The sequence below is a fragment of the Stegostoma tigrinum genome, chromosome 29, assembly GCF_030684315.1.
Source record: "Stegostoma tigrinum isolate sSteTig4 chromosome 29, sSteTig4.hap1, whole genome shotgun sequence".
Lineage (NCBI taxonomy): Eukaryota > Metazoa > Chordata > Chondrichthyes > Orectolobiformes > Stegostomatidae > Stegostoma > Stegostoma tigrinum.
Window position 1 is genome coordinate 15,416,933 of NC_081382.1, and position 27,675 is coordinate 15,444,607.

Below are 27,675 nucleotides of genomic sequence, written 5' to 3' on the forward strand. Positions count from 1 at the left end.
GTGCATGAAGCCACTACAGAAATTCTCTGCAATACTTTCTTTGCCATGGTAAATGACTATTCAATATGGATTAAGAGAAACACTATCTTCTGTGTATTATTGTTGGTCCAATGTAATTCGAATTGAGTCAGTTGTCTGTTGAATTTTATCTTTGCATATTTTCTATGGAATTGGCTTTATATTCCTGTACAAATCCTGCTTCACCAGGGGGAATCTGTATCAGCCTTGAAGTCAGAGAATATTTTAATGTTGTGCTTGTTTATCAGGCAAGCCGGGCCATATTAAACATAACCAGAAGCAAGCTTGTGTTCCAGTATTAGCAACCAGCCAAACAAAGAATAAGACAGAAGGATTATCTTACTAGAGATGTCGGGGCTGACATATCCTATGGACATACCATGTCGCAAAATGCTTCCTTGCTGTGTTGTGATGAATGGCAACAACTGGTGCATGTTACCAGATAAAACACAAGCAAATATCCTCAGAAACATCATGTTCATTCGAAGGCTCTGAAAATGTTTAGTACAACTGCATTTATTCTTGTTAATCTTAGAATCCTTACCGTTTGGAGCAGGCTATTGAGTCCACTCTGATCCTCCAAAGACCATCTCACCCAGACCCGTCCTATAACCCTGCATTTCTCAGGGCTAATCCACCTAACCTGCACATCCCTGGGCACTACAGGCAATTTAGCATGGCCAATCCACCCTACCCTGCGCATCTTTGAATGGTGGGAGGAAACATGAGGCACCTGGAAGGAAACCCACGCAGACAATTGCCTGACATTGGAATCAAACCCAGGTCCCTGATGCTGAAAGGCAGCAGTGCTAACCACTGAGCCGCTGTGCCTCCCCAAAGAATCGTCAAAAGAATCAATCTGTACTTGGGGTGGAGCATTCATTTGAGAATGTCACAATTTTATCGATTAATCCCTAGAAACAGTTTGGAAGCTGGTTAAGTTCCCCCCTTTGCAAGAAAGGAAGCTCGAGCCTGTAAAGGAAAAACAAAATTGATCTCTCCCCCCTTCAGATGATTGAAACCAATCCAGGAGATCACTTGGACTAATTATTATCTTTTAAGTCACTTGCTGCATAAATATGCAAAGTATCTCCCAATCTGTTGATGAGTTGAGGCATGCCAACATTACAACTACTAAATATTAAGTAAGAGGCCTTGGGATGCTGAGAGGAACAGCCGCAGAGAAACTTGTTCCTGAATCCAAGAGCAATGGCCCACAGCAGTAAAACCAGATGTTAGAATTATCTCTGAAATGTTCACCTCATCACTGGGGAATGTTAATGCCTAGTGGGAGATTCTTAAGTGGTGGTTAGAACCCAAAAGTTTTATTGACATGCGGTCAGAAGCTGAAGAAGCTCAAAGCCAAGAGTTGAAAATGTCCTGGAAGAATTTCCACACAGCATTGAAGACAGCTGCAGGACAGCAGTCTAATACATCACATACAATCCTCAATGCACAGAACAATTCCATGAATGTATGTTTAATGGCTTCATTTAGAATGTTAACTGTACAACATCAGAACTGAAGAGCAATGTTAAAACAGAATATTTGAAACAAGTGATGAAATTAAACAGTGCAGCATGTGCTTTTGCAATAACATAAAAGGCTCAAAATTAAATTAGCTAAGTAGGATTGTCTTGAAAAAAAAGCTACAATTTGTTCTGGAATTATAGGCAAGCAAAGGGGGCAGTTGGCCTGGGGTATTGGACACACTGACAGGTTTACACAGTCTGTATACACGAGGTACTAACACTGCTGAAACAGAGATTATAAACAGCCCTACAACTGCACATACACTAAGTCACTGAGTTTCCCTTCTCTGTTGTTTTGTCTCTCTGAAGATGCTCATGGTATACAGCATTAAGAAATCTCAACGGGCATAACAGACACTTTAATGTTGTATTTCATGTTGTCGTGAGCAAATGTTATGATTTCATGAAGGCTTGAGTAAAGAAATTCATAGAATATTTCTTTTTCTGAATGAACAGGTCACATGTGTGTACATAATGGACCCAGTAACAAGAGTTCAGATATCCTCAGGTATCTCCCATGAGCAGGTTGTGACTGTGTTTTTCGGGGGCCAGATAGCTCAGTTGGCTGGGCATTTGGTTTGCAGTGCAGAAAGATGCCAGAAGCATAGGTTCATTTCCCACACCAGCTGAGATCCCCATTGAAAATCCTACTTTCTCAGCCTCGCCTAGCCACCTGAGGCATGCTGTCTCTCAGGTTAAATTCACTACCAGTTGTTTCTCTCTAACAAGAGAGCTTCCCAATAGTCCCCTGAGACTATAGCAGCTTTATCATTTTACCTGATTTCAAGTTTTATAAACTGCTAATTTTGTCAAACTCAATCATTTTTGGATGTTGACAATCAACTGTGGGCCTCCAAATCCTCAGAATCTACAAAACATCTGATACTACAATGGAAAGATAGCTAACATTGAAGATTTAAAAATGTTCTTCGGAGGAAGATACAATATCGAGGCAAATGAGCAATGCAGCAAGTCCTTTGAAACTATGCCCTGAAGTTACAGACTTCTTTCTTCAAGACGGAACTAAAATGTGGTCGACCCTCAAGTGTCCTCTGTAATGGCAAACCACTCAGTTGTATCACTTAGAATCACAGAATCTCTATGTTGTGGTAAGAGGCCATTTGGTCTATCCAGTCCGCACTGGATGCCTCCGAAGTACATCCCACCTAAACTCAGCTTCCCCACTGTATCCCACAACCCCCATCTGCCTAACTTACATGTTTGAACTGCAGGAAGAAACTAGCGCGCCTGACGGAAACCCATGCAAACACGGGGAGCATGTACAAACTCCACACAGATAATCACTCTCATCTGCCCATCTCATCGTTAAGAGTACCACCGCACAATCCGTGTGCAGACAAAGACCCGCCTTGACATTGAGAATACCCTCCATTATGTTGTGTGACAGTATCACCATCGCTGTGCTAAATGGGGCAGACTTTGAACAGAACTAGCAACTCAAAAGTGGGCATCTATGAGACACTTTGAGCTATTAACAGCAGCAGAATTGTACTCCAGCACAATCTACAATCTCTGATGAAGGGTCTAGGCCCGAAACGTCAGTTTTTGTGCTTCTGAGATGCTGCTTGGCCTGCTGTGTTCATCCAGCTTCACACTTTGTTATCTTGGATTCTCCAGCATCTGCAGTTCCCATTATCACTGATTCAATCTACAACGTCATGGCCCAGCATACCCCTCACTAAATCATTAACACCAAGCCAGGGGATCAACCCTGGTTCAATGGAGACTGCAGGAGAGCATGTTAGGAGCAGCACCAAGCATACCTGAAAATGAAGTCACCTGGTGAAGACACCAAACACAACTACTTGCACACTAAGCAGTGAAAGCAGCAAGTGATAGGGCTAAGCCATCCCACAACCAACAGGTCAGGTCTAAGCTCTGCAGTCCTGCCACATTAAACCAGAACTGGTGTGGAATAATTAACAACTCGTTGGGAGGAGGCTCTACAAATATCTCCATTCTCAATGATGGAAGAGCACAACGTATCAGTGCAAAAGATAAGGCTGAAACATTTGCAATAACCATCAGCCAGAGAAGTGCGGAGTGAATGATCCCCAGCATTACAGATGCCATTTTTCAGCCAATTTGATTCACTTCACGTAATATCAAGAAACTGTTGGAGACGTTGGATACTGCAAAGGCTTCGCGCCCTGACAACATTCCAGTAATAGTACTGAAGACTTGTGCTCCGGAACTTGCGGTTGGCCGAGTCAAGCTCTTCAAGTACAATTACAACACTGGTACTGTGGTGGAACGGTTCTTCCCGGTCTCTGTTTAAAACACCAGGGGACGTGGAGAATTCCTCAAGGAGTTAAATTCTATTTGCAAACAAAAGCTGTGACAATCAGAAAAATAGTTTCCCGACTGCCCCCGACTATCTGGGGCTCGCCACTTTTGTACTTCTCTAGTTGCCGCACTTATCTTGTGTCATTAGCATAACCAATCACATTAGCTTGCTTTGTCTTTCTAAACTAATCATCTTCTGCCATAATGGTCTTCTACTCTACACTTAACCTATTACATCATGCCACCATTGTCTTTGACATAATGCTGATACATCACGTGGTTTGACTAACCTATCACATTATGCTACTGTTGTCTTCAGCCTGTGATCATCTGTAACATGATTCCATGCATTGCTCCATTAAGCCTGTGCTCATCTGTAACCTGATTCCATGTGTTGCTCCATTAATTTAGTTGCACACTGTCATATCAATTTCCATAGTATCTACCTGACAAGGTGCAAATTGCCCAGGTATGTCCTGTACACAAAAAGCAGGACAAATCCAACCAGGCCAGTTTCCGCCCCATCAACCTCCACTTGATCATCAGTCAAGTGATGGAAGGTTGTCATCAACAGTGCTATCAAGCAGCACCTGCTCAGCAATAACCTGCTCAGTGAGGCTTAGCCTGGGTTCCGCCAGGTCCACTCAGCTCCTGGCCTCATCACAGCCTTAGTTCAAACACATACAAAGGAGCTGATTTCCAGAGGTGAGGAGAGAGTGACAGCCCTTGACATCAAGGCTGCATGGAAACTGAATGTGGCATCAAGGAGCCCTAGCAAAACTGCAATCAGTGGGTATCCAGGGCAAACTCTCTGCTGGTTGGAGTCATACCTGACACATACAAATAATGATTGTGATTGTTGGAGGTCAATCATCTCAACTTCAGGGCATCTCTTTTGGAAATCCACAGGGTAGTGTCCTAGGCCCAATCATCTTCAGCTGCTTCATCAACGACCTCCATCGTTAGGTCAGAAGTGGGGATGTTTGCTGATGATTACACAATGTTCAGCACCACTCACAACTCCTCAGGATACTGAAGCAGTTCATGTTCAAACGTAACAGACCTGAACAATATCCAAGCTTGGGCTGACAAGTGGCGAGTTACATTTGCACCGCACGAATGCCAGGCAAGATCCACCTGTAATAAGAAACAATCTAATCACTGATCCTTGACATTGAATGGTATTACCATCACTGAATCCCCCACTACCGACATCGTTGGAGTCACCATTGACCAGCAACTCAACTGGAGTCACGACATAAAAACAGTGTCTCCAAGAACTAATTAGTAATTGGGAATACAACTCATCTCCTGACTCGCCAAAGACTGTGCCTTATCTGTAAGTCATAAGTTAAGAGTGTGATGAAATGCTCCTTACTTGAATGGATGAGTGCAGCTCCAACAACACTCATCTTCAATCTCTCTCCATTTAGGTAACACTCTGTCTAGTTCCTTTCTGTCAAAGTGAACAACTTCACATTTTCTCACAGTATTCTCCACCTGTCAGAGTTTTGCCCATTCACTCAACCTCTTTATATCTGGCTGCAACTTCCTTAAGTCATCTTCTCAACAAGCATTACGACCTATCTTTGAGCTATCTGCAAATTTAACTATGATGTGTTCACTCCTTCATCTGAGCTCATGCCTCAGCACAGATCACTGTAGGAATCCACATCATGCCAGCCAGAAAAAAACCTAGGTATACAAAGTCACTTTTTTTCTGCCAATCTTAATTCATGCTGTTATACTACCCCATACACCATGTGATTCGACTTAGTGCATTGATTTTTTTAAGTGGCTCCTTGTCAAGTGTCAGAGGACTCAGATATCTAGCTAAATGTAAAAATTCAAAAATTGTTTATTCAAGTCATGCTGCTGTAACATCAGCTTTATGAAGATCTCTGTGCCCTTCTCAACATTGACATGTGTGAATTGACGATATTGCCGTGGATACCCATTTATGTATGAGGCACATATTTTAAGCTGCCAGTCCAGCGCTCACTAAACATTGACTATTGTAATTTTGAATTCTTATTCCTTAGGGCTGTGAATTAATTTAGGTGCCTTAAAAATTTGACTTTTTTTTTCTTTTTGTTTCTATACCTCTTTTTTCCTGATCCAGTCTTTGGTTGTCTCTCTGTGCTTGAGTTAAGAGGAAATTCACCCTCTCTACTTCAGCTTCTCAACACTTCCAATGCCTATGTGCTCAATCTGACTGGTTTAGGAAATACATTGTTGCTCGCTTTGTTCACTTAGATTCTCAAGACCCTTTCTTTCTCATTGCATTATCAGCTCATGTGCTCTTTAAGTTAGTGGGAAAGAAAAACCTGTTTCAAAAGCAAGTCTAATTACAGCTAGGTGCTGATAAACATCCTGCAACAGCACAGTATGTCCCAAATGTTTTGATTTGAAATAAGATATGTCTGTTCACTGAAATTAGAAGCTACAGAGAGAACACAATTCACTTTTAATAATAAATTAAACAATCATTTATATGCAAGATTCACATGCCTCACAGGAAAAGTCTGTACTTCGATCCAACTTTGGTTAAGAGTTGATAGCCAAGGTTGAAGTACATGGTACTATGAAGACCTATAAAAGTTGGTGGTTGGACCTGCAATTTGTAAGTTAAATACTTCAGTTGATTCAAATGGAAATATTTCTAAGGCTCAAAATCAACAGCATTATCTTACAGTGAATCAATAACCTGCGTCATTTTAATATTTAGTTGATGGCTCTCTTGTGTTTTTACAATGTTAATTTTATTTCATTTAACTAGTATGAATAGCTGATGCCTATTGATGCAGGTCTATGAAGTTCTTTTTTATTTTGTTTTCCACATATTCTGTCACACAATAAGGGATGGTAACTTGAGTGGTGCATTTTCCTTGCAATGTGTGGAAAATTGTTGCACTTGTGTCTGACGCATGGCACACTCTGACCTGAAATACCACAACATTGGAAAGCCTCTCCAATCATTGCAAGAGAGTTGTTGGAAGCCTAAATCCAGAGGTTCTGCACCCCCATACACAAACTCACAGAGTTTTGTGCTGGTGTTGGTGGGGGTGATAGTGGGGAAGTGTTCATGGAAAATTGGGGCGAGTTCCAAATTGAGTATTTGTTATTCACGTAGGCAACATTCTATTCAAAACACTGGTCACATCTGATTTTTTTTATTAAAGGGGCATATATCATGTACAAATCAGGCCTGATACCAGAAGGTCAAACATTGTGGAATTGCTTGATAGGGAAGGAACCCTTTCGGCTCCCTTTTGGTTATGGTCCAGAAACTGCTTATGAAAAATTAATGTGAATTTTGAGAGATGGGACACTCTTTGGTATTGTTAAAAGTGGACATATATGCATGCAAAAAGTGGATCAACCCATTGGAATGGTGATAAGTAACTATCAAAAGCAACTATCAAGGCATTTAAAACTCCTATCCCTTAGATATTTGGAATGAAGTTATCAGGAGTGTTGAAAATAATCATTTTGTTATTCCACTCTGTCTATTGACATAAATGAGAATGTTATGTTAATTATATTAATGATGTATGACTGATTTTACAACTTTCTTTCATCACAGCGGGGTACTTGGTGTTTCACAGTTTGGTTGCCAACTCTGAATTGTCGTAGACTCTTTGAAGTCAGACCATGAATTCCAAAGCTTGTACTTCACAGGATTCAATGAAGTGAATGGATTTTTATCAATGTGATTTTTAATGCAGTGAATTCTTCAATAAACACTTATTAATAACTATTTATTTCATCTCATCATGGGTCCTGATGTCTGCCCAAGGTAAGTACCAGGCGAGTCAGCAGAGTAGGTGTAAGGGCAAAGATGTTGGGTGGGATGAAATGATTTGTCACCAAGTTGGCATATGGATTTTTAAAGTACCAAGAAGGTAGGCAGAATGGGAATATGAGTGGAAATGGGAATGCATGGGTATACAGGCAAGAATCTCACAGTGTGGAAACAGGCCTTTAGGCCCATCGAGTCCACACTGACACACCCTAATCCCGGTAATCCTGTATTTCCCATGGCTAATCACCCAGCCTGCACATTCCTGAGTATTATGGGATTGACCATGGCCAAACCACCTAAACTAAACATCTTTGGACTAGGAAAGGAAACCAGAGCACCCAGATGAAACCCAGGCAGACACAGGGAAAATGTGCAAACTCCACACAAACAGAATTGAACCCTAGTCTCTTGCATTGTGAGGCAGCAGAGTTAACTGCTGAGTCAATGTATTGTCCCAATGGAATGGGAGGGGCTTGGAGAAAGTGAGAGCTGGAAAGCTGTTTTCTATGTAATTGCTTTTTCCAAAAATCTTGGACAAAGATGAAGCAAGGGATCCACTCAGCCAAACTCATCACCTGGCTACATTCTCGCTGTTTGCCCTCCATGCGTGCCAGAATCTACACCCTGCCAGAGTGAAAATCCAAGCTTCCGGGCACATTTCCATGTGTCAGTTCAGTGGAGCCAGGAAAAGTGATAACTTTGTATCCCAACTAGTTTCATAAAATAAGAACATGCTCATTTGATGATGAGCAATGCTACAGAACATCAACTAATATTTTGGAATTGTAGAATAGTATAGCATTGATGAAGGCTATTCACCTTAATAAATACATGCCGTCTTTTCAAAGAATATTCTAATTAATTCCATTTACCAGTTTCTACCTTAAATCTTTGCATTTCTTTCACATTCAGGTTTGGAGACTAGTTGTGAATCTGCATTCACAATGCCCAATTCAAAATTGAGCAACTGCATTCCAAACCCTAACAATTAAAGCTCTTTTTTTAAATCATGAATCATGTCTCTGGTTCTTTTGCCAATGATCTTAAAGCTAATAGCCATTCAGTGATTGGAAACAGTTTCTCTATTCTAACTGTGTAGAAACCTTTCATGATTCAAGACACCCCCATCAAATCTCCCCTTAGCACTGCATAGGTAACAACCCTAACTTTTCCAGTTATCCAAGTAATGTAGTTTCTCTTTCTAATTGCAATTTTAGTAATTCTCTTCCATACTTTTTGACTCCTTCTTTAACTACCTTGACCAGAATTATATTACACAGGGATGAAATGAGTGTTTTATGTAAATTCCCAGCTTTTATTCTACACATTCACTTCCAAGTCAGAGATTGCCTAGCTCTCTTTCTTAACGGTTTCATAGAGTCCATACAGTGTGGAAACCGGCCCTTTGGCTCAACCAGTCCGCACCGACCCTTGAAGCATCTCACTCAGACCCATCCTAATATAACCCACCTAATCTACACATCCCTGAACACTATGGACAATTTAGCATGGCAAATCTGCCTCACCTGCAAATCTTTGGACTGTGGGAGGAAACCGGGGCACCTGGAGGAAACCCACACAGACACAGGGAGAATGTGTACACTCCACAGAGACAGTTGCCTGAGGGTGGAATCAAACCCAGGTCCCTGATGCTCTGAGGTAGCAGTGCTCACCACTGAGCCACTGTGCCATTCTGCTAGCATATGTTAACAGCATCAAAAATTTGTGCATAAACCTTACAGCAGCTCCCCATTTCTCCACCTCCACTTAAAATTATATACTTCAGTATGTGTTGTCTTCCTCCAACCTTCCTTCAGAAACATTTTACTTCACACTTTTCTGTGTTGAATTTTGTCTGTCATAAATGCACCTATTTCACCAGACCAAACCGTTTTGACGTCTATTATTATCTTTCTGAATGTTTACAACACTTGTGTTTTGTACTATCAGATAACATTTAAATTGTTCCTTCAAGTCCAAACAATGATTGCATTTTATCGTTTCAAACAAAGAGATGAAACATAAACAGAATTTGTAATCCAGACATAAGTCCTACAAACTGTGACTTCCATGCGGAATGTTTAGGAAAGTTATTTGTCAATTAGAGAAACCCAATGTTTTTCTGCTGTGAACATTTGTCAGGAGATTTCAGTGTGACACAAGTTGAGGATACAATCATGTTCAGCTTTGAAATTGGTTATCCAACTACAGTCAAGCAAACAATTGTCACTGATTGAACTTTAGAAATGTGCAAGTTCTGTTTAATTCATGACAACAAAAAACACCACCACCAGGAGATGGGGGAACATTGATGAAAACAGGCAATTTTCACAGGAACTAAATAAATGATTGAGATAAATAACTGGTAAATGTCAAAATGATACAACTTGAATAAATTTTTTGTTAGAGTTATAAGAGAATTACTTTAAATTATTTACGGCAATATGGTACATAGGGGGAGCTTATGAAAGAACTTCTGCATTCAGTTACAATCATAAAATCTTCATAGAGTTTTCTCGAATCTTACCATCAAAAATACATGAATTTCACTCGCCCCATTTTCCCAGGCTCAACACATGGCCTTGAAAATTAAGACACTTTGCAAGTGCTCATCCAAGAGCTTTTTTTAAAGTTGTGAGGTTTCCTGTCAAACCACCTTCCCGACAGTGCTTTCTAATCCCTGACACTTTCCAGTTCTCCACATGAAGACAAGTTCATCCCATTGTGCCACAATATCCACCTCAGGTAAGGGCAGGAGACAGGTGATGAATCTGTCCAGTCAGAATGGGCATTGAATCTTGTGCTGTTGGCACCAATTTGACCCAAACTAACCAATTGCGTGCCCTCCCCCCTACCATGCTTAGATCAGGATATTAAAACAACATGTATTTTTTAGCATACATGTTGTAGTCTGGAGCCGCAAATAGTGAATGGTAAGGGCTCTCTTTTCTTCCCTTCACATGGATAAAGGAATATGCTTTCTTTGGCCTCATGTCCTGGAATGGAACTTGAACCCAGAATTTCGGGCTATGCTGAAAGACCCCCATAAAAGATATATATGCAGTAAATATTATTTGGCTATATTTTCCCCAGTTTTTATGCGTGTTACATTTTAAAGTTGGCTCAAAATATCTTTTCAACTAAAATAATATTAAAGTGATCCATTGACTCCGATCTCTCTCCACAGCTGCTGCCAGATGTGCTGAGCTTTTCCAGCAGGTTTTGCTTTTGTTTATGTTTTACAGCATCTGCAGTTCTTTTGGTGTTTATTAGGTGATCCTGAGTCTTTTCTATGATCAGTTTAATGCAGTGTTCTGCTGCTGCCAAGTACCTTGTTGACAAACTATCACTTTTTTTTTAAAAAATGACTGTTAACCATAGCATAAGAAACAGATTACAAGAAGGATAGAGACAAAATCTCACAGTTATCATTCTTTAAGGGAGTGTGAGGGGGGTCTTTGTGAAAGATTACAGTGAATCAACCTTGATATGTTTAAAATACCTTTTGCATCTTAACTGGAAAGTGTGTGTTCAGTAACTGTAAAAGATAAATTGCTGATAAATGTGACTTGATGGATAAACAAACAAAACCAGAAGCCTACCCTTTTTTCCCAAAATATGGTCTTCTGGAAAAACTATTTTCTGCTTGTGCTGTTCAGTGTGACTCACTGTTTGACGACCCATGATGCCTAATTGGTATTTCCCTGATTGACCAAATCCCTTAGGACTGGCAAAGATAGCAACTGCTGGTAGGTGGATTTCTGCATTCGAATTAAAACAATTGGAAAACTGAAGCTGGTTTCCCTGATCAACGGAAACAATCTACTGGAAAATCAGCCCTGTAATTCCACAAGGCAGGGAATCCTTAATGCACATTGGCAGAAAGCAGTACAACAAGGAGATTCCCTGGTCTGAAACCTCAGATCAAACGTCAAAATGGATCTATTAGATCCTGCTTCCTTGTCTCCAAACAGGGCATATAGTCTATCAGGTATCTTCTATTCTAGGAGGAGATACCAGACGTTCTTTTTTTCTATGTTTTCTTTTATTCAAAAGTCACAACTGAAAACCAGTTGCGCTGTTAAACCCATTGACAAAAATTTCAAATTGGCCTGTTCTCAAAACGTGATTGTAAGCGGCTTTGTAATTAAATATTATGATATATTCATTGCACAAAAGTGCTCTATTAAGAAGGACTAATTGTGTGTAATTCTGTCATGCTTTGTCACTCTTTCTGTTTAACTGGTGAGCTGAAAAGATGCACTCCCTTGTTAGCTTTTGGACCTTTGCCATGATAGTCATGGCAGTTAATGCAGCTGTACAAATATGCCCCAGGCACCATGCAAAATAGAGTGCATAAACATTCCAGCCTATAATATATTACTGTAAGCTTATTTTATGCATTTATTAATTGATTACCAAATTAATTAGTGTCTTATGAGTCTGTAGTTTGTCATCCGTTCAATATCCTGTAAGCTGTTTCAACCAGACAAAGAATATGTGCAATATGTGGTCTCCATATCCAATGAAGTGCACACTTGACTTGCAGATGGCACAGCAAAGTTAGGATGAATTGATTTCTGGCACAGTAGTTCATCCCATGATGAGAGGCTGAGTAAATTAGGCTGATATTCCCTGGAGTTTAGAAACACGAGAAGTAATGTCATTGAAATATACAAGATTCTGAAGAGCACACAGAGAGGCCATTTCCCCTGCCTCGTTAGTGGGGTTATGGGGTGTTCCTTTGCAGGATGAATGGGTCAGATATTTAAGACTAAATCAGAAGTCATACGAACCAAGTTATAGTCCACAGGTTTATTTGAACTCACAAACTTTCATAGGGCTGCTCCCTTGTCAGGTGAAGTGGAGAGAAACCCACAGGCACAGAATTTATAAGTGGACAGATAATTGCAAGATAATTAAGAGTGCATAAACATTCCAGCGTATAATATATTACTGTAAGCTTATTTTATGCATTTATTAATTGATTACCAAATTAATTAGTGTCTTATGAGTCTGTAGTTTGTCATCCGTTCAATATCCTGTAAGCTGTTTCAACCAGACAAAGAATATGTGCAATATGTGGTCTCCATATCCAATAATTATCCAGGTAGTTAATAGTGTCAAAAGATGATACAAATGGTGTGAGGGCAGTGTCAATATGCTGAATAGCAAGTCTTTGCAAGTGAGCAAAAGTGTCAAGTGGTGTGAGTAAAATGTGAATAGCTGAGCAGCAAGTGAAGGGATGATCTATGACCTGATTAATTAAGGCAGAGACATAATTACAAAAAAATCAAAAATAAGATGGTGCTGGAGAAATTTCTTCATTTAGAAGGTTGTGAATCTTTGCATTTATCTACTCAAAAGGTTTTTCATAGGATCCAATGTTTTGTACATTCCAGACTAGGATTGATTTTTTTTGGTCTCTTGTTGAATCTAAGGAAGCAGGGAGCAGGCAGGAAAGTGATGTTGAGATAGATGACATGTCATGATTGTAGAAGCATTGATTTTATTTATCCAGGGCATTTTGTCAAACTATTCCATGACAATGCATTATTAAACTCTGCAATTGCACATAACCATCTTACTGGGTTATTTAATATCTTAGATATGCACAACATTCTAGTGTTGTCAGTGAAAACCGAAACATGCTAAAACAAAATAAGAGCAAATCTGAAAAATAGCCTATTTAAGTTCCAATTTTAAGCTCATGTTGTATCAGCACAGTCAGCAATGAAGGATTAGCAGTTCATAGTCCAAATTACTGCCTTGCTTGGAGGCTGGTACAATTACGACATTTAAAAGGCATCTGGTTGGGGACATTAATAGAAAGAATTTTGAGGTATATGTGCCAAGTGCTGGCAAATGGGACTAGATTAATTTAGAATATCTGATTGGCATGGATGAGTTGGACGGAAGGGTCTGTTTCTGTGCTGTATATCTCCATGGCTATGTAGAAACACAAGAGTTCAAAATCGCTGTTGGTACCCTTGTAAAAGTAACATAATGGTGTAAAAGTATTATCAGTAATGTGTTGAAGGAGTGTTATGAGTGGTGCTTGCTGATGATTAGATTTGTCCTTGGGTATTTAATCTCAACAGAACTTTTGCACCACAAATTGCTGAACGTGTTAGTCGATAATGTTGTCGTGAGTGAAGCAAGACACCTGGGAGTTGGAGAAATCGTGTGTGTCCTTAAACAATGAGATTAAGAAATGCGGAAATTAGCCAGCATTTTAATGTCCATTCCTAAGAGCCCTTGAAGTTGACTACCTTACAACGCCATTTGAGATAGCAGTAAAAATCAACTACATCACTGTGCATCTAGAGTCAGGAGCAGACTGGACCAGGTAAGGACAGCAGATTGTTTCACCCTGAAGTGTATTCCCATCAGAACCAGATGGATCTGACTGGATCAAATCTGTATTAAATCAGGTACAGAAGGAGAAATAAAGAGAGGGGGAAAAGAGAGTGGCTCAAGACAGAAAGATGAGACAAAAGAAGGAACATGTTTGCTCTAAAATTTACATTTTCAAAATGTCTAACATTGAAGTAATGAGACTTTGCACTTGTATTAGTTAATTTTTGGTTCCACTCAATGTTTGAGCCCGTCTCTATACCTCTTACCCAATCTGACTAAACCAACAAGTGATTCTTAAAGATTCCACTACAGACAAGTTGCTAAACAGATAGTTAAGCTTTCTAAATTAATTTTCATGGAACATTTGATGTTTTCAAATATGTAGGTGAGTGCTGACCAGATAGAGTCAGTTTGCTCCATGTAATCTAGATGAGAACTGAAAATTACCCCACTCTACCTGTACCCACTGCTGTAACTCCTCCACACAAATGCAGAGATTTTTTTTCTTCTCTTTCTGTTTAAACCAGATCAACTGAAAACCTAAACTGGAAGTTCTCTAAGAAACCAGGCAAGCAGCAGTTAACAATAGCAACTACAGTGCTAAGTCATATGAGGTCAATGAGCAACTAAAGGACTAAAAAACATATGGCCAGGGAGAGACATAAGCTACACAGAAAGAATGTCAAAAATTCTGTCTTTGAGCATAACAAATCCATGGATTTTTTTATTTTATAACCAGCATTTTATGGACAATGTTGAATAGTTAAGCAATAGTGGTAGAAATTGAATGTATAAATAACATTTTTGCTACCTTTTTGCCTAAGTGACTGAATTCAAGTTCTTTAAACTTGGCTATAACAATGTGTTACAGAGTAAAGCTGAGACAGCAGTGTGGAGCAAGATGAACATACCACTGAGGCAGAATATGGGGCGTCATTAGAGGGAGGGTACAGCCATTCTGGTGTTCTTGATCATGGCATGCAATAAGAGATTCTTATATTGAACAATAAAAAGCATAACTTTAGGTATGACAAATTTTTGCACTTAACAACATCTGCATTATGAATACAATTACCTTGACTCTTTTTAATGGACATTTTTGTCATTTACAAAAACTGCACTATCAGATTACATTTCTGTGGTATATTAATACTTACAGAGCAGCTTGTGTTTTCCTGCCAAGTTTTTATAATAAATTGTATCCCAGATTGTATGCAATCTGCTTCTTGTATAGATTTTATCCAGAAGTGTTTGTAAGCTCAGAAAGAATATTGTCCTCATGGTGCCTCCATCCACTTGCTCGATTAAAGTGAATTAGTAGAAGTTGTTTTGCATAATCACTATCATTCAATCGCAGCTCAGACCAAGAAATTTTGATGTTAACAGAGCTTCTGCACACTGCCATTTCATTTAGTCTCCAGCAACAGTAACGGCACCAGCTCATCATTTATGTATTGTTAGGAACTATGGTATCGCTGGCGTGTTGGTAACACTTGTGTTTAGTTTATCCCCTTTATAACAAATTCTGTTGACTTGAATAGGTGTGTGTTTGTCTAAAAATGTGCTAAAGTACACAATCCTACAATATACTATCCAGTTTCTTCCAAATGATACGAACCTGATGAGTCTATAATTGCAAGAATTAGATTTCTGACCTTTTTTTTCAATTTGAGCAATATTTCCTATTTTCCAATCCTCCATTGTCAGCTCTTTAATAAAAGAGCTACCAAAAAGAATTGAGTCTCAACTCTCCAACTTCAACCCTATTTTCAATATGCTTATTCCATTCAGTCTTTTATCTGTGTTCAAACAGTCCATGCTGTTTAATATTAATTTTATTACAATCAAACTTTGCTGAACCCCACCATGTAGAGGTTACAAACATTCCCACTAAATTGAGTCTAAAAGTAAATTAGTCTTATGTCCATCAATCCTTTGAGTGCAATTTGTGACCCTGTTGAAAGCCAGATTCATGCCCAGAATGCTGTTTTGCCAGGTTTTCAGCTCATAGTGAGTTATGTTTTAACATGATAAACTGTACTACTTTCTAGGAAATAGGTCTTTGGATGCAAGCAGCAACAGAAGAACATGCTACTATGGGTAATTCATGCCATTTGAAATTGAAACATTGTTTATGGTATAAATGTAGTCACGTTAGGTTTTCCATCACTATATTTTGTAGATAAATATGTAAGATGTTTTAATATGAATAAAGTTTATGATATTGTCAAAACAATATAAAATCCTCAGACCTAAAATTGATCCCATTCAGAAAGGCAGCCAGAACCACTTGACATACTTGGGCATTTTTTTTTAGTACAACTGCTTAAAAACAAATTTGCATTTATAAAATGTTTTTCACAACCCTAAGACGCTGCAGATACTAAGGTGTTTTTTAAATGTACTTACAACTTTAATGTAATTAATACACAGCTGATTCTTACAGTGTGCTCCCATGACAATAATAAGTACAGAGCTCTTGAATTGTGACCCTACTACTGAGCCAGACAGCCCAGATTCGAGTCCCACTTGCTCCAGAGGTGTGGGATAAGATCCCTGAACTGGTGGATTGGAAAATACCTGAACAACTCCTATTGAAAGCAAGCACAAGCTTTGTTAGAGAAAGCAGAAAGTGTGGTACCTGCATGACTCTCACCATGACCATACTGGCAGGATATCAGCATGTCAGTAAAGACTGGCAAAGGACAAAGAGTGCAACAGTCCTGCAGGCAGGCAGGATGGTTTCTATAATATTTTCTTTGATGTGGGTTTTCTCATTTGTTTTGGTTTCTCACTGACGTTGGAGGTTTCATTATGCCTCAAAATATACTTTACTTCAGTATCTGTTCCTGCCCACGTGGGCAAAGCAAGGCCATATTTCTTGTGCCCAAAAGTCTTGAAAATGTGATACTCCAGTTCTTCTGCCATTGGAGCCTACAGGCTGGTATGTCGCAGGGAATTCCCGGATTTGGTCCTCCAATGGTAACAGAAAGACAGAGGTTGGGATTAGGAGGTTGGGAGGTGTCATTGAGGTATATGGGACATCTGAAGTATAATTGATGGGTTGGGCTTTAATTGTAAGCTGCCATTCCTGATGTCAGGCAGAATTTGGAGCCTAGAACCTGGAAGGGCTACGGTGGGTTGTCAGAGGATATATTTAAGGAGGCAACCAATTAAGAGCACGGCCGCATCAGAGACCCCACCCAATTAAGGGAGGCGATTGGGCTCAGCCAGTGGAAGTGTGCAAAAATCTGATTACCACAGTCCTCTTGGGAAGGAGGGTGCAGTTTTTCAGAGAGCAGCGAGTGCGCCTCAAGGTGGAAGTTGTTCTCTGAAGATATGTAATTTTGGAGGCTCTTTTGTATCTGAAGGAGCTATTGAAAATCTCCTCTTTAAACCTTCTCACCGATTTAAATTTATATTTTGAAAGTTTGCTTCTACCTTGAATTTTCAATCCATTATGGCCCTCTGTGTGGAATTTACTCAATCTCTTCTGGAATATTCTTGAATTTGTTCAACAAATATTTCCATCTGTGCTATTCTCAGTGAATAATTATGAGTGAAAACCATGTTTTCTACCCTGAATTAACAGAACCTTTATCAATGCAGTGTTTTGCTTTAGGAAGATTTTGCTCTGAAATTGCACAGTCAAATTCCTTTTCTACTCAGTCACTCCACATTATTGACTTACTAAATTACGTTAAAAAGAAACATTTGCCAGTTTTTTTTAAATTTACATCCTAGGTTTATATTGAAATGTTATAGTTCACAGAAGCTGTTTATTTATTTGCCCTGAGTTGGCCTCATTCCATATTTGGGCAATGTTATAGTTCTGGGATTCTCGAAACTTGCACACACAAGATTATTTCACAGTTGCTATTTTGAAATCAGCCACTCTGTTCCAGAGTATTTTATCCTGATCTTGAAATCGAGGTATGTGCTTAATAGCAACCTGGGCAAGTGAAATAGAAACTTTGTAGCTCCTGGAGTGTCTTCGCAAAAATATGTCATTTAATCAGAATCACAGAAAAGTTAATGAAAAGACTAGCAGTGACAAAAAAGTCAGAAGTATAGATTTTGAAAAAAGAATCAACCTGTTCAAGAATGTTATGATACACACATGAAGTAGGTAGAACTTGAACACAGGCGTCCTGGGCCAGTGGTAAGGACACCAGCTCTGCACCATAAGAATCCATCCTGAACAGTTTGAGCAGACAATGACTTGAACTCTGGACCTGCAGATTAAAAGTCTGATACTCTGTCTCCAGAACTCCAAATAACATAGTGTATATTTACCATGGAAAGTCTTCTATCTGACAACTCAAGTAGGCAAAAGAATGAGTTGCATTCTAATAGTGAGCTACGTTTCTTTGGATATCTTTTTATGACAGTAACTCTTATCAAAACTTCAACTCTTTTCTGATTATGGGGATTAGCTTGCCTACCTTTTTCTCTCCTGTGACGTATCCAATTGGTTTAATACTTTCACTCAGTTCACTGAACAGGTCAAGACATTTAGTGACCCTTTCACTGGCTAATGTGGCTTGTTTGGAAGTTTTGTGGCTGACTGTGAGTTTCCAAGTACAAATTCCATTGTCTTTGTGACTCCAGAATTGGCATAGTTCTTCCTCTCACGTCTACGCTTTGAAAGTCTGTTTGAATTATCCTTGCAATATACTAGCTGTAGGAAAACAGTTTTGATGCACAGTCCTCAGTAGCCTCTCATTTAAGCTGCTCTGTACAATGACTGCTTTCTTTAAACTAATGAGATTCTTCAAACAAACTTTGTATTTCTTTTGTCTCCGAAGGGATGACGAGGAACTTTATCTTCCATCAATTAAGTGGTCAAATTCCATTGTGGAATTGAAAATCACGGCCGGATATACATTAAAACAATCTGCTCGAGCTCTTTGCCAATAAAGCAGTGAATAGAAAATTTACCGCTACTCCATTTAGGAAAATGTGTCTGGTTTGCGCACGATGTGATAATGTTGCCTAGGACTGATACTGTGATCAAACAGATTTCTCTTCTCTTGCTACTAAAACTACAATGATTTGACAATTTGCTTTTTTCATGAGGGCTGTACCATTTATTTACTTAAACTTGGATGTGACTGATTTTTGTATCAAAGCATCATGCTTGGTGTAAAAAATCTTCTTCAGCAGCATTATTGTCAAAATTATTTTTACGTTTAAGGATTAAAAACTAAAAACACAGTTCCTATTGAAAAAAAAAGATTTTGAGTAAAAGTACAAGGACATTTTTAAGGAACTAGTTTGCAAAATGTGTTTGTATTAATCAGTGTTTAGCAATGTGTTGGTAAATAGGAACAAGAATATAACATTTTAACATTGAGCCTACTATCCAATGAGATCATAACTGAAATGAATCATTGTCTGGATTTTCATGGAGGGATAAAAGTTTTAGTGGGACCCAATTCGAGAGTTCCTGACTCCCTTTCAATTATCAGGCAAACCTTTTAAGGATATAAGACTCCCAAGCTGGCTGTTGACTATTGGGAGATGGGATGGTCCTTCTCATCTGTAACTTTCATGGAGTCACTGAAGCTTCATGCCTTAAAAGCATCATGAATTGTAGCCTGGATGAGGGAATCTTTTGAAAGTAAATCACTAAAGATCCGTTGACAGCACTTTCCAAACTGACGACCATTTCCATTTAGAAGGACAAGGGCAGCAGGTACACAGGAATGCCACCACCTGTAAGTTCTGCTTCAAGCCACTCACCATCCTGACTTGGAAATATGTTGCCATCCCTTCATTGTTGGTGGGCCACAGTCCTGGAATTCCCTTCCTAAGGACATTGTGGGTAAACCCACAGCACATGGTCTGCAGCAGTTCAAGAAAGCAGTGCATCACCACCTTCTCAAAGCAGACTAGGGAAGGGTAATAAGTGCTGGCCAGCTAACAATGCCCAAATCCCACGAGTGAATACAAAAAAAACATCCATGCTAAGCTATGGTACTTCCACAATCTAAACATAGAAACATTTCCAAGCCATTCATAGACAGTAAGTGACTTATGCCAATTACAGTATTCATTCAGCTTTTAGGAATTGAAATATTCCTGCTTGTGTGACTTTTTTTTTCTATTCAACATATGCCTGGTGCTGGTCATCACAATTGTCATTTCTTAGGTGTGAATTATGAGCAATATTTCTCACTTGTGCATTACTGGTGGGATCAGATTGACCACTTGTTAAATAGCACATTTTGTTTTACTTTCTATGTAATCAGTGGACAGGAGGATTGATTTAATTTAATTTATTATTGTCACATGCACCTCAGTGCAGAAAAAAGTTTAGTTCTGCATGCACACAGGTAGATCAGGCAAATCCTAATATACAAAGATCATAAGGTGATGGAACAGAGCGAGGAATGCAAAGTTAAGGCTCCAAAGAAGGTGCACAAAGCAAGATCAATATGAGATTTGAAATGTGAGTGGCCCATTCACAATTTTAATAACAGCAGAGAAGAAGCTTGTCTTGAACCGGGGCGACACAGTGGCTCAGTGGGTAGCACTGTGCCTCACAGCACCAGGGACCCAGGTTCAATTCCAGCCTCAGGTGACTGTGTGGAGTTTTCACATTCTCCCCGTGTCTGCGTGGGTTTCCACCGGGTGCTCCAGTTTCCTCCCACAGCCCAAAGATGTGCAGGCTAGGTGGATTGGCCATGCTAAATTGCCCGTAGTGTTCAGGGGTGTGTGGGTTAAAGGAGAATGGGTCTGTGTGGGATGCTTCAAGGGGCGGTGTGGACTTGTTGGGCCGAAGGGCCTGTTTCCACACTGTAGGGGATCTAATAGAAAAAAAATAGAACCTGTGGGACCTGTGTTTGTGTTTTTCTATCTTCTGTCTGATGGAAGAGTGTGGAAAATATTATGACCAGGCTGGGAGGGGTCTTTAATGATGTTGGCTGCCTTTTTGAAGCATTGAGAAGGTTAGATGGAGTCAATGGACGGGAGGTTGGCTTGCATGATGGACTTGGCTGTGTTCACAACTTTCTGTAGTTTTTTACAGTCCTGGGCAGGACAGTTGCTCTACCAAGTCGAGTGCACTTTTAGTACACAATCCTTAGTGAGAGGTAAAGGATCTCATAAATCTGGTCCAATACCACCAGTGTTGATGTTGGAAGTTCAAAGCGCAAAGACATCTCCAAAACCTCTTAAAAAACCTTGCTGTTCTCAGTAAATATGGGTACTGTTGTTTGGGGAGATGCTGAAAGCTTGATTTGGTACTTCTTACCTGTTGGAAGTAGAATTTGACCATTTATTAATGCTTGAAGTGAGTTAATTTTAACTGTTTTTTTACATTTCTCAAGCTGTATCAAATCATTGTTTATTCACACAGTAGCCATACTTAATGTGAGATTTTCTTTGGAAAATATAACTCTCGTCAGATTTGCAATACTTGCGTTGTTATGAGATAATTATGTTTGTCTGTGTGAGGCAGGAGCAAATTTCCTTGTGAAAAATCTGACGTAATTTCCCATATATTTTGCTTTCAATTTTTATCTAATTTCTAATAATTGTTTAGCTAATGATGCTGACAACATCACAGAGGGGATTGAAAGGGAGAAGGAAGGCCATCAATTAACACATGTTGAAATGATGATCCCTGAAACCTTTTGACCAATGACTGTGGATGTTTAGCTCCCTCATGCGGCTGGGTTTGGTAACCCCTGCCAGTTAGCTTCCCGATGATGTCATAAAGCTTTTACGTTGAAATTGTCATAAGACCAAAAAAGAACATTTTTGCTTCCCCTAAAGTATCATTTTCAAGACATACCATTGATGCTCAGCCTGCTTTGGATTATCTCATTGAAAGTAACCCCAAGACCAATATACTTAATGACAGCCTTCCTTTAGTGTATGTGCTGGTGTTTCGCAACAACTTACAGACTATTCTGAAACTACCTGCTGCATACGAGAATAAGAAAATACAGTGGTCTTTACCAGAAACACACAACTTCTGTTTTTATTTGAAGTGAAGGAGCTGAGTATGTGACACGTTTATGCACAATATGTAAGTAACCAAGGAAAACCAAATAATTTCCTTATGTGGCAGTTACCCTTTGCTCGTTGACACATGTTCTATAGAATGAACTCTTCCTGCAATTTACAAAGGAGCTATTGCATCAGCAGGAATTATTGGCAGTCACACCTCAGTATGTGCTAGTCCATGGTGCAAAGCAGATTTAGAAAGCCCAACTGAATGTGCCTTCATCACACCAACTTGTGCTCATTTTTAAAAGTACCATAATGAGGAGATGGTTCCTGAAGTTCTCAATTATTTTAGAACTTGAAGCCTGATTAGCGTAAGCCACAGAGCAGTGTAAAATAGGTCTCCAGTCGTATTTTGTCTCTGTTAGGCAGAAATGCCCACCATAATGATAAAGGGAACTTGTCAATGTGGGTAACACTGAATTATTGCTGCTCACTCAGCAGCTAGTTCAAGATTTACCTCAGCCTATATTGGGGCAGTTTATCTTCACAACTAGAAAGGAAATGTATAAAAACAAAAGAGGAGAGGAGCTAATGTGCTCAGTTATTTTACTTACTTGCAAACCCTTTGAATGGGATGCCAAACCCATCAGGAATCTGTTGTATTTGAAAGAGAATAGTGTTGGTTTTCTGGAATGAGGAGATTATGACCCACTTTCCATGCAATTATCATTTGTGCTCCACAAGTAATTACAACATATCAATTGTTGAGAAGCATCGAAAAATGTTTGCATTATATTTTTGTTTTAAAGTGATGACAGAATAATTTCATTCGGTTTCTTCTCTCTCTTGCCTGTTTCATTTTTGTCCCTCAGGAAAGCTCACCTCATTCTAAAACGACTCGAAAGTGTGAGTGACCGCTGCGCATCGTTACTACACAGTGCCTATATTCAGAACCACATAGACTCAGTGCTATATTTCATCTGTCAAATGGAAGAAACCAGACCCACAGGAATGGTCTGGTACAGCACCTTACATGATGCAAAAGTGACTTGCGATGAAAAACTAATGTCCGTTCCACGCAACATTTACGGAGATACTAAACTGTGGTGAGGCAACTGGACATATTAAACTTTAATTATATGCTCAACTTTTGAAATTTTAAAAGAAGCAAGGCAAAAAAAAAGTATTGTCACCTCAAACGACAGTGGAATCATCATCAAATGTTATTCCCCTTGAAAAAGAAATGCCTTCTGGTCTTTTGGTGCTTGTCAAAATGTTTAATAAATTAAAGAAACTGGAGCTACGTAATTGGAACTATGTACTCAACATTAACAACTATCTGTAAAGTGAACAGACAAAGAGTTAAGACCGCATGTGAATTAGTGAAACAACCAAAAATTCCAAGAAAAAAATGCAACATATTGTAGCGCATTTTTGCTTTTTATAAATTGACATACGAAGAAATGCAGACGTTTTTCACAAATAGTGGAGAATTATAAGATAAACAACTGCTATATAAAAGTTGATCCAAACCAATTTCATTTATTAATGATTCAATGTTAGCAAAAGCTGGATTAACAATTTAACAATGTTGTAAATATTAAAATGCACAATGTACCACTAAAAATGTACAGTATTTTACCTTTAGAAATGAAGAGTATTCATGGTTCAGAAAAGTGCAGATATCTATCAATTAGTTTTCATTGTTAATTCAGGATGTTGTCTCTCGTGACTGACACCCACAGGGAACCAACAGCTTGTGGCCCACTAACATAACCAACTTATTGATAACCTAGATTTGTGTGTAGATACATGATGGGAAATAACGGGATTCTAAAACACATATTGACTTCAATTCTCTAATGGTAGTTGTTAAACTGGCGGCTTCTGGCTTGAAGTTTCATAACATTGCTTTGACCTAGACTTTGAATGTACATAAAATAAATGACCATGAAAAATGAAACAATTTTCAGTGCACAATCATAGTTATCATAAATGTTAGCCATATTTTAAGTTGAATATGGAACTGTGACTATTAAACATAAACTTTACCATGTCTTTTGAAAGATTATCAACCAGTCCAGAGGAAGGTTTTGATTTGGTTAAATCATTGTCATCAATTTCACTGAAGAAGCTATTGTCAATCAAAAAAATCCCTTTTAATCTTTTGTTTTCATGCAGCAATGTAATTTTCTGTTGAACGGGATTTGAATGCTAGGGCAGGTACATTTTATATCATCCATTTCAATAGATCAGAATGCTGTTGTGACACTAAACTTTGCTTTGGACTAGGAAGAAATTGAAAAGATTTATGAGAATAAGTGAACTTGTGACAGATTTTGAAATAAGATAGCAACAAGTTACTACCAAGAAATAAAGTGAATGGCAAAGGCACATGCTTTAAAACCTAAATAAACTGTAATGACGAATTAAAAAACTAACTTAATAGTTAGTCGGGACTATTCACATGTTAATTTTTTTGGAGTTGTTGAGACTGGATTAAGTACAATGCAGTTTGAATGTGCATATTAAATCCTGTTGATTGTGGTGAGCTGAGGTACTTGAAGCTAGAAATTTAGTGTGGCTTAAAATGGATTAACTTCAGCTAGTTAGATAGGAAATGGGTTTTAATACTGAATGATAATTAATTATGACATGAAACAACGTGATTGAAATTTCACTGTACTAAATATATTGTCTGATAAATAAAGAATTTCATGCATCTCATGCACATAATCACATTTCTTCTCAATTTAAAAGAACACACACAGCCTCATTTCACATGGTGCCATGAGTTTGGCTCTTTCATAATATACCATGTTTTGTTTCATCTTCAAAATCCACTTTTTCATTCTCCATTGCAGTTCAGAGAAAAGCCCATGATTTTGGAGGTAGTCTCTTAGCATGGATAGAGGATTGGCTAAAGTAAAAGACAGAGAGTTGGGACAAGTGGGATATTTTCAGGATGGCAACCTGTAATCAATGGAGTGCTACAGGGATCAGTGGTGGGACCTCAGCTATTCATAATGTATATTAGTGACTTGGATGAAGTATGTGAAGATACAATAATCAGATTTTCAAATGACATAAAAATAGTTGGGTTGGCAAAGGCACGTGACATAAAGAGTTTGCAGAGGGATATAGACAGAGGAGCTGATCACAGATTATTAATCCCAGATAATGTTGTGGGGGCCTGAGTTCGAATATTATTATGGCAGATGGTGAGATTTGAATTCAGGAAAAATCAAGGATTAAGGATCTTTTGATGACCATTGCAGATTGTCATAAAAATCCATCTGGTTCACAAATATCATCTGGCAAAGGAAATCTGCAGTCCTTACCTAGCCTGGCCTGCATGTAGTTAATTAATTGCCCACTGGGAAGCTAGGGATGGGCAGTAAATTCAGTCCTAGCCAGTGGCATCCATATCTGGTGAAGGAATGAAACAAAAGTGAGTTGGCAACAGCATGTCGGATGGATTATGATGTAGGAAAGTGCAAAGTTAAGCAATTGACAGAAAGAATAGAGGACATGAATATTATTTAAATTGAGAAAGACTGCAGCAAACTGTAGCAGTGAGGGATTTGGTAGCCCTTGTGTATAACTCACATAAAGCTAGCAAGTAAGAAAGAAAGCAAATGGAATTTTGGCCTTTATTTCAAATGGAATGAAACATTAAAAAATAGAAAATGATGCAGTACATTAATCAGGTCATGTATGGAATATTGGAAACAGCCTTGGCTCCTTTATCTAAGGAATGAGAAAGTGGCAGACCAGGGAAGTTTCATTTGGCTGATCCCAAGTATGGAGAGAGTGTCTTATGAGGAGAGGTTGAATAATTTGGGCCTGTATTTCTTGGCATTCAGAAGAATTAGAGGTGATTTTATTTAAAGATTCTTAGGGAACTTGACAGAGTTGATGTCGGAAGATTGTTATCCTTTGTGGAATAGTCTAGGAATGGATAGAAATAAGAGGTTGCACGTTTAAGATCGAGTTGAGAAGGAATTTTCTCTCTCAGAGATTAATGAATTGGAGAAATTCTTTACCATAGAGTCTGTAGCGGCTGGGTCAGTAAATGTATTCCAGGCTGAGATAGATATTTAATCAGTAATGGATTTAAGGGTTCTGGGAAAAGTCAGCAAAGTGGAGATGAGGTTTCTCAGATCAGCCATTATCTCACTGAATGTTGTACTTCTCCTCCCATGATTTACGGTTATAGATGCTTTCTGTTCACTGGGAAAATACCAAGCATGTTCATACCTCTGTCAGAATTGTTACTCCCTTAAAGAAATATAGGCTCACCATAAAATCCACCTGAACTCACGAGAGAGATATTTGTGCAAGGCTGTGGTATGGTGACCAAACATAAGTCATTCTTGCTCCTATCTCTATTTTTGTCTGGTTGTATTCTCCTGCCAAATTTATAAGGAATTAAGTTTCACGAATAAATTGGTTGAATAATTTTTGGTGTCCCTTTGTATTAAAAGAATTAAGAAGTGTTTTTCCAAGGAAAGAAACAATGAGACTAAATTTTTTCTTTGTGTGCAAAATCTTCATTCCAGTTTGCATTGTTTCACGGTCTGCCACATTCTCAAGTTGCAGTTTTCATGTCAGACCTTATTTACTTAACAGTACACAATTCCAGGAGAAACTTCAGCTTGTTCTAGAATGAAAGGCAATGAAAGTTATAAAGAAGTCAAAAGGGTGGGAATATTTAGAGGTGAGTGTCACAGAGAGAAGACAGAATTTTAAACATCAAATTAAAGTATTGGCAGCTCAGCGTGAAGAATAGTAATAGCAAACATGAATTTGCAGAGAGGTAATAGTACAGCCCAGTACCTGATGGCTACTGAAATCAAGTTGTTGTGACTTTGAACTTCTGAGGAAGCTTTTCATTTCTGCTGTTTTACAGCACAATACCATTCCTCAGCACTACAATTAGGTGACAACTTTAAGCATTGCTGCATTGTTGTAAATTCTATTCTTTACTGGACCTGCTGCTGTCTGAGGGAAGATAGTGGACTTAATAATATATTGGCCTTGGATATATTAAGTTAGAAGTCATGCAACGCGACTTTATCATCTTGACTTCTTGACTTCACCTGACGAAGGGGCTGCGTTCCAAAAGCTTGTGTTTTCAAATAAATCTGTTTGACTATAACCTGGTGTCATGTGACTTTTGACCTTGTCCACAACTAGCAGCTCCACATAGATTCCCTACAGTGTGGAAACATGCCCTTCAGCACAACAAGTCCATACCGACCCTCAGAGCATCCTACGTAGACCCATCCCTGAACACTACAGGCAATTTAGCATGGCCAGTCCACCTCACCTGCCCATCCTTGGACCATGGGAGGAAACCAGAGCACCTGGAGGAAACTCACGCTGAAGCAGGGCAAATGTGCAAATTCCACACAGACAGTCGCCCAAGAGTGGAATCAAACTTGGGTCCCTGGTGCTGTGAGGCAGCAGAGCTAAACACTGAGCCACTGTGCCACAATCTTGGATGTATTAGAGCTTAGGTTTTCTAGAATGATATATGATGTCCAAGGGTAAGTGCCGAGGGATGGTTACATAAACTATGGTCATACTTGCCGCAATTTTAATGTGAAGGAATGATATGGTGACAGTGTTCAAGATAGTAAAGGAAACAGGTTGGACAGAGAAAGATTATCCATGATTCAGAAAGTCTAG

The 27,675-nt window shown here is 39.0% G+C and overlaps 1 protein-coding gene across 3 annotated transcripts in view; it reads left to right on the plus strand.

Moving 5' to 3' along the window:
* The window catches only part of LOC125465340 (astrotactin-2-like), a 1,528,414-nt gene extending 1,503,706 nt beyond the window's left edge, over positions 1–24,708 (plus strand). For all 3 annotated transcript variants that reach the window (XM_048558686.2, XM_048558687.2, XM_048558689.2), the window contains one exon: positions 22,854–24,708. In XM_048558686.2, coding sequence (XP_048414643.1) covers positions 22,854–23,091 — 238 coding nt within the window. In that variant the 3' untranslated portion in view covers positions 23,092–24,708. The remainder of the gene's footprint in view (positions 1–22,853) is intronic.
* The last annotated feature ends 2,967 nt before the right edge of the window (positions 24,709–27,675 follow it).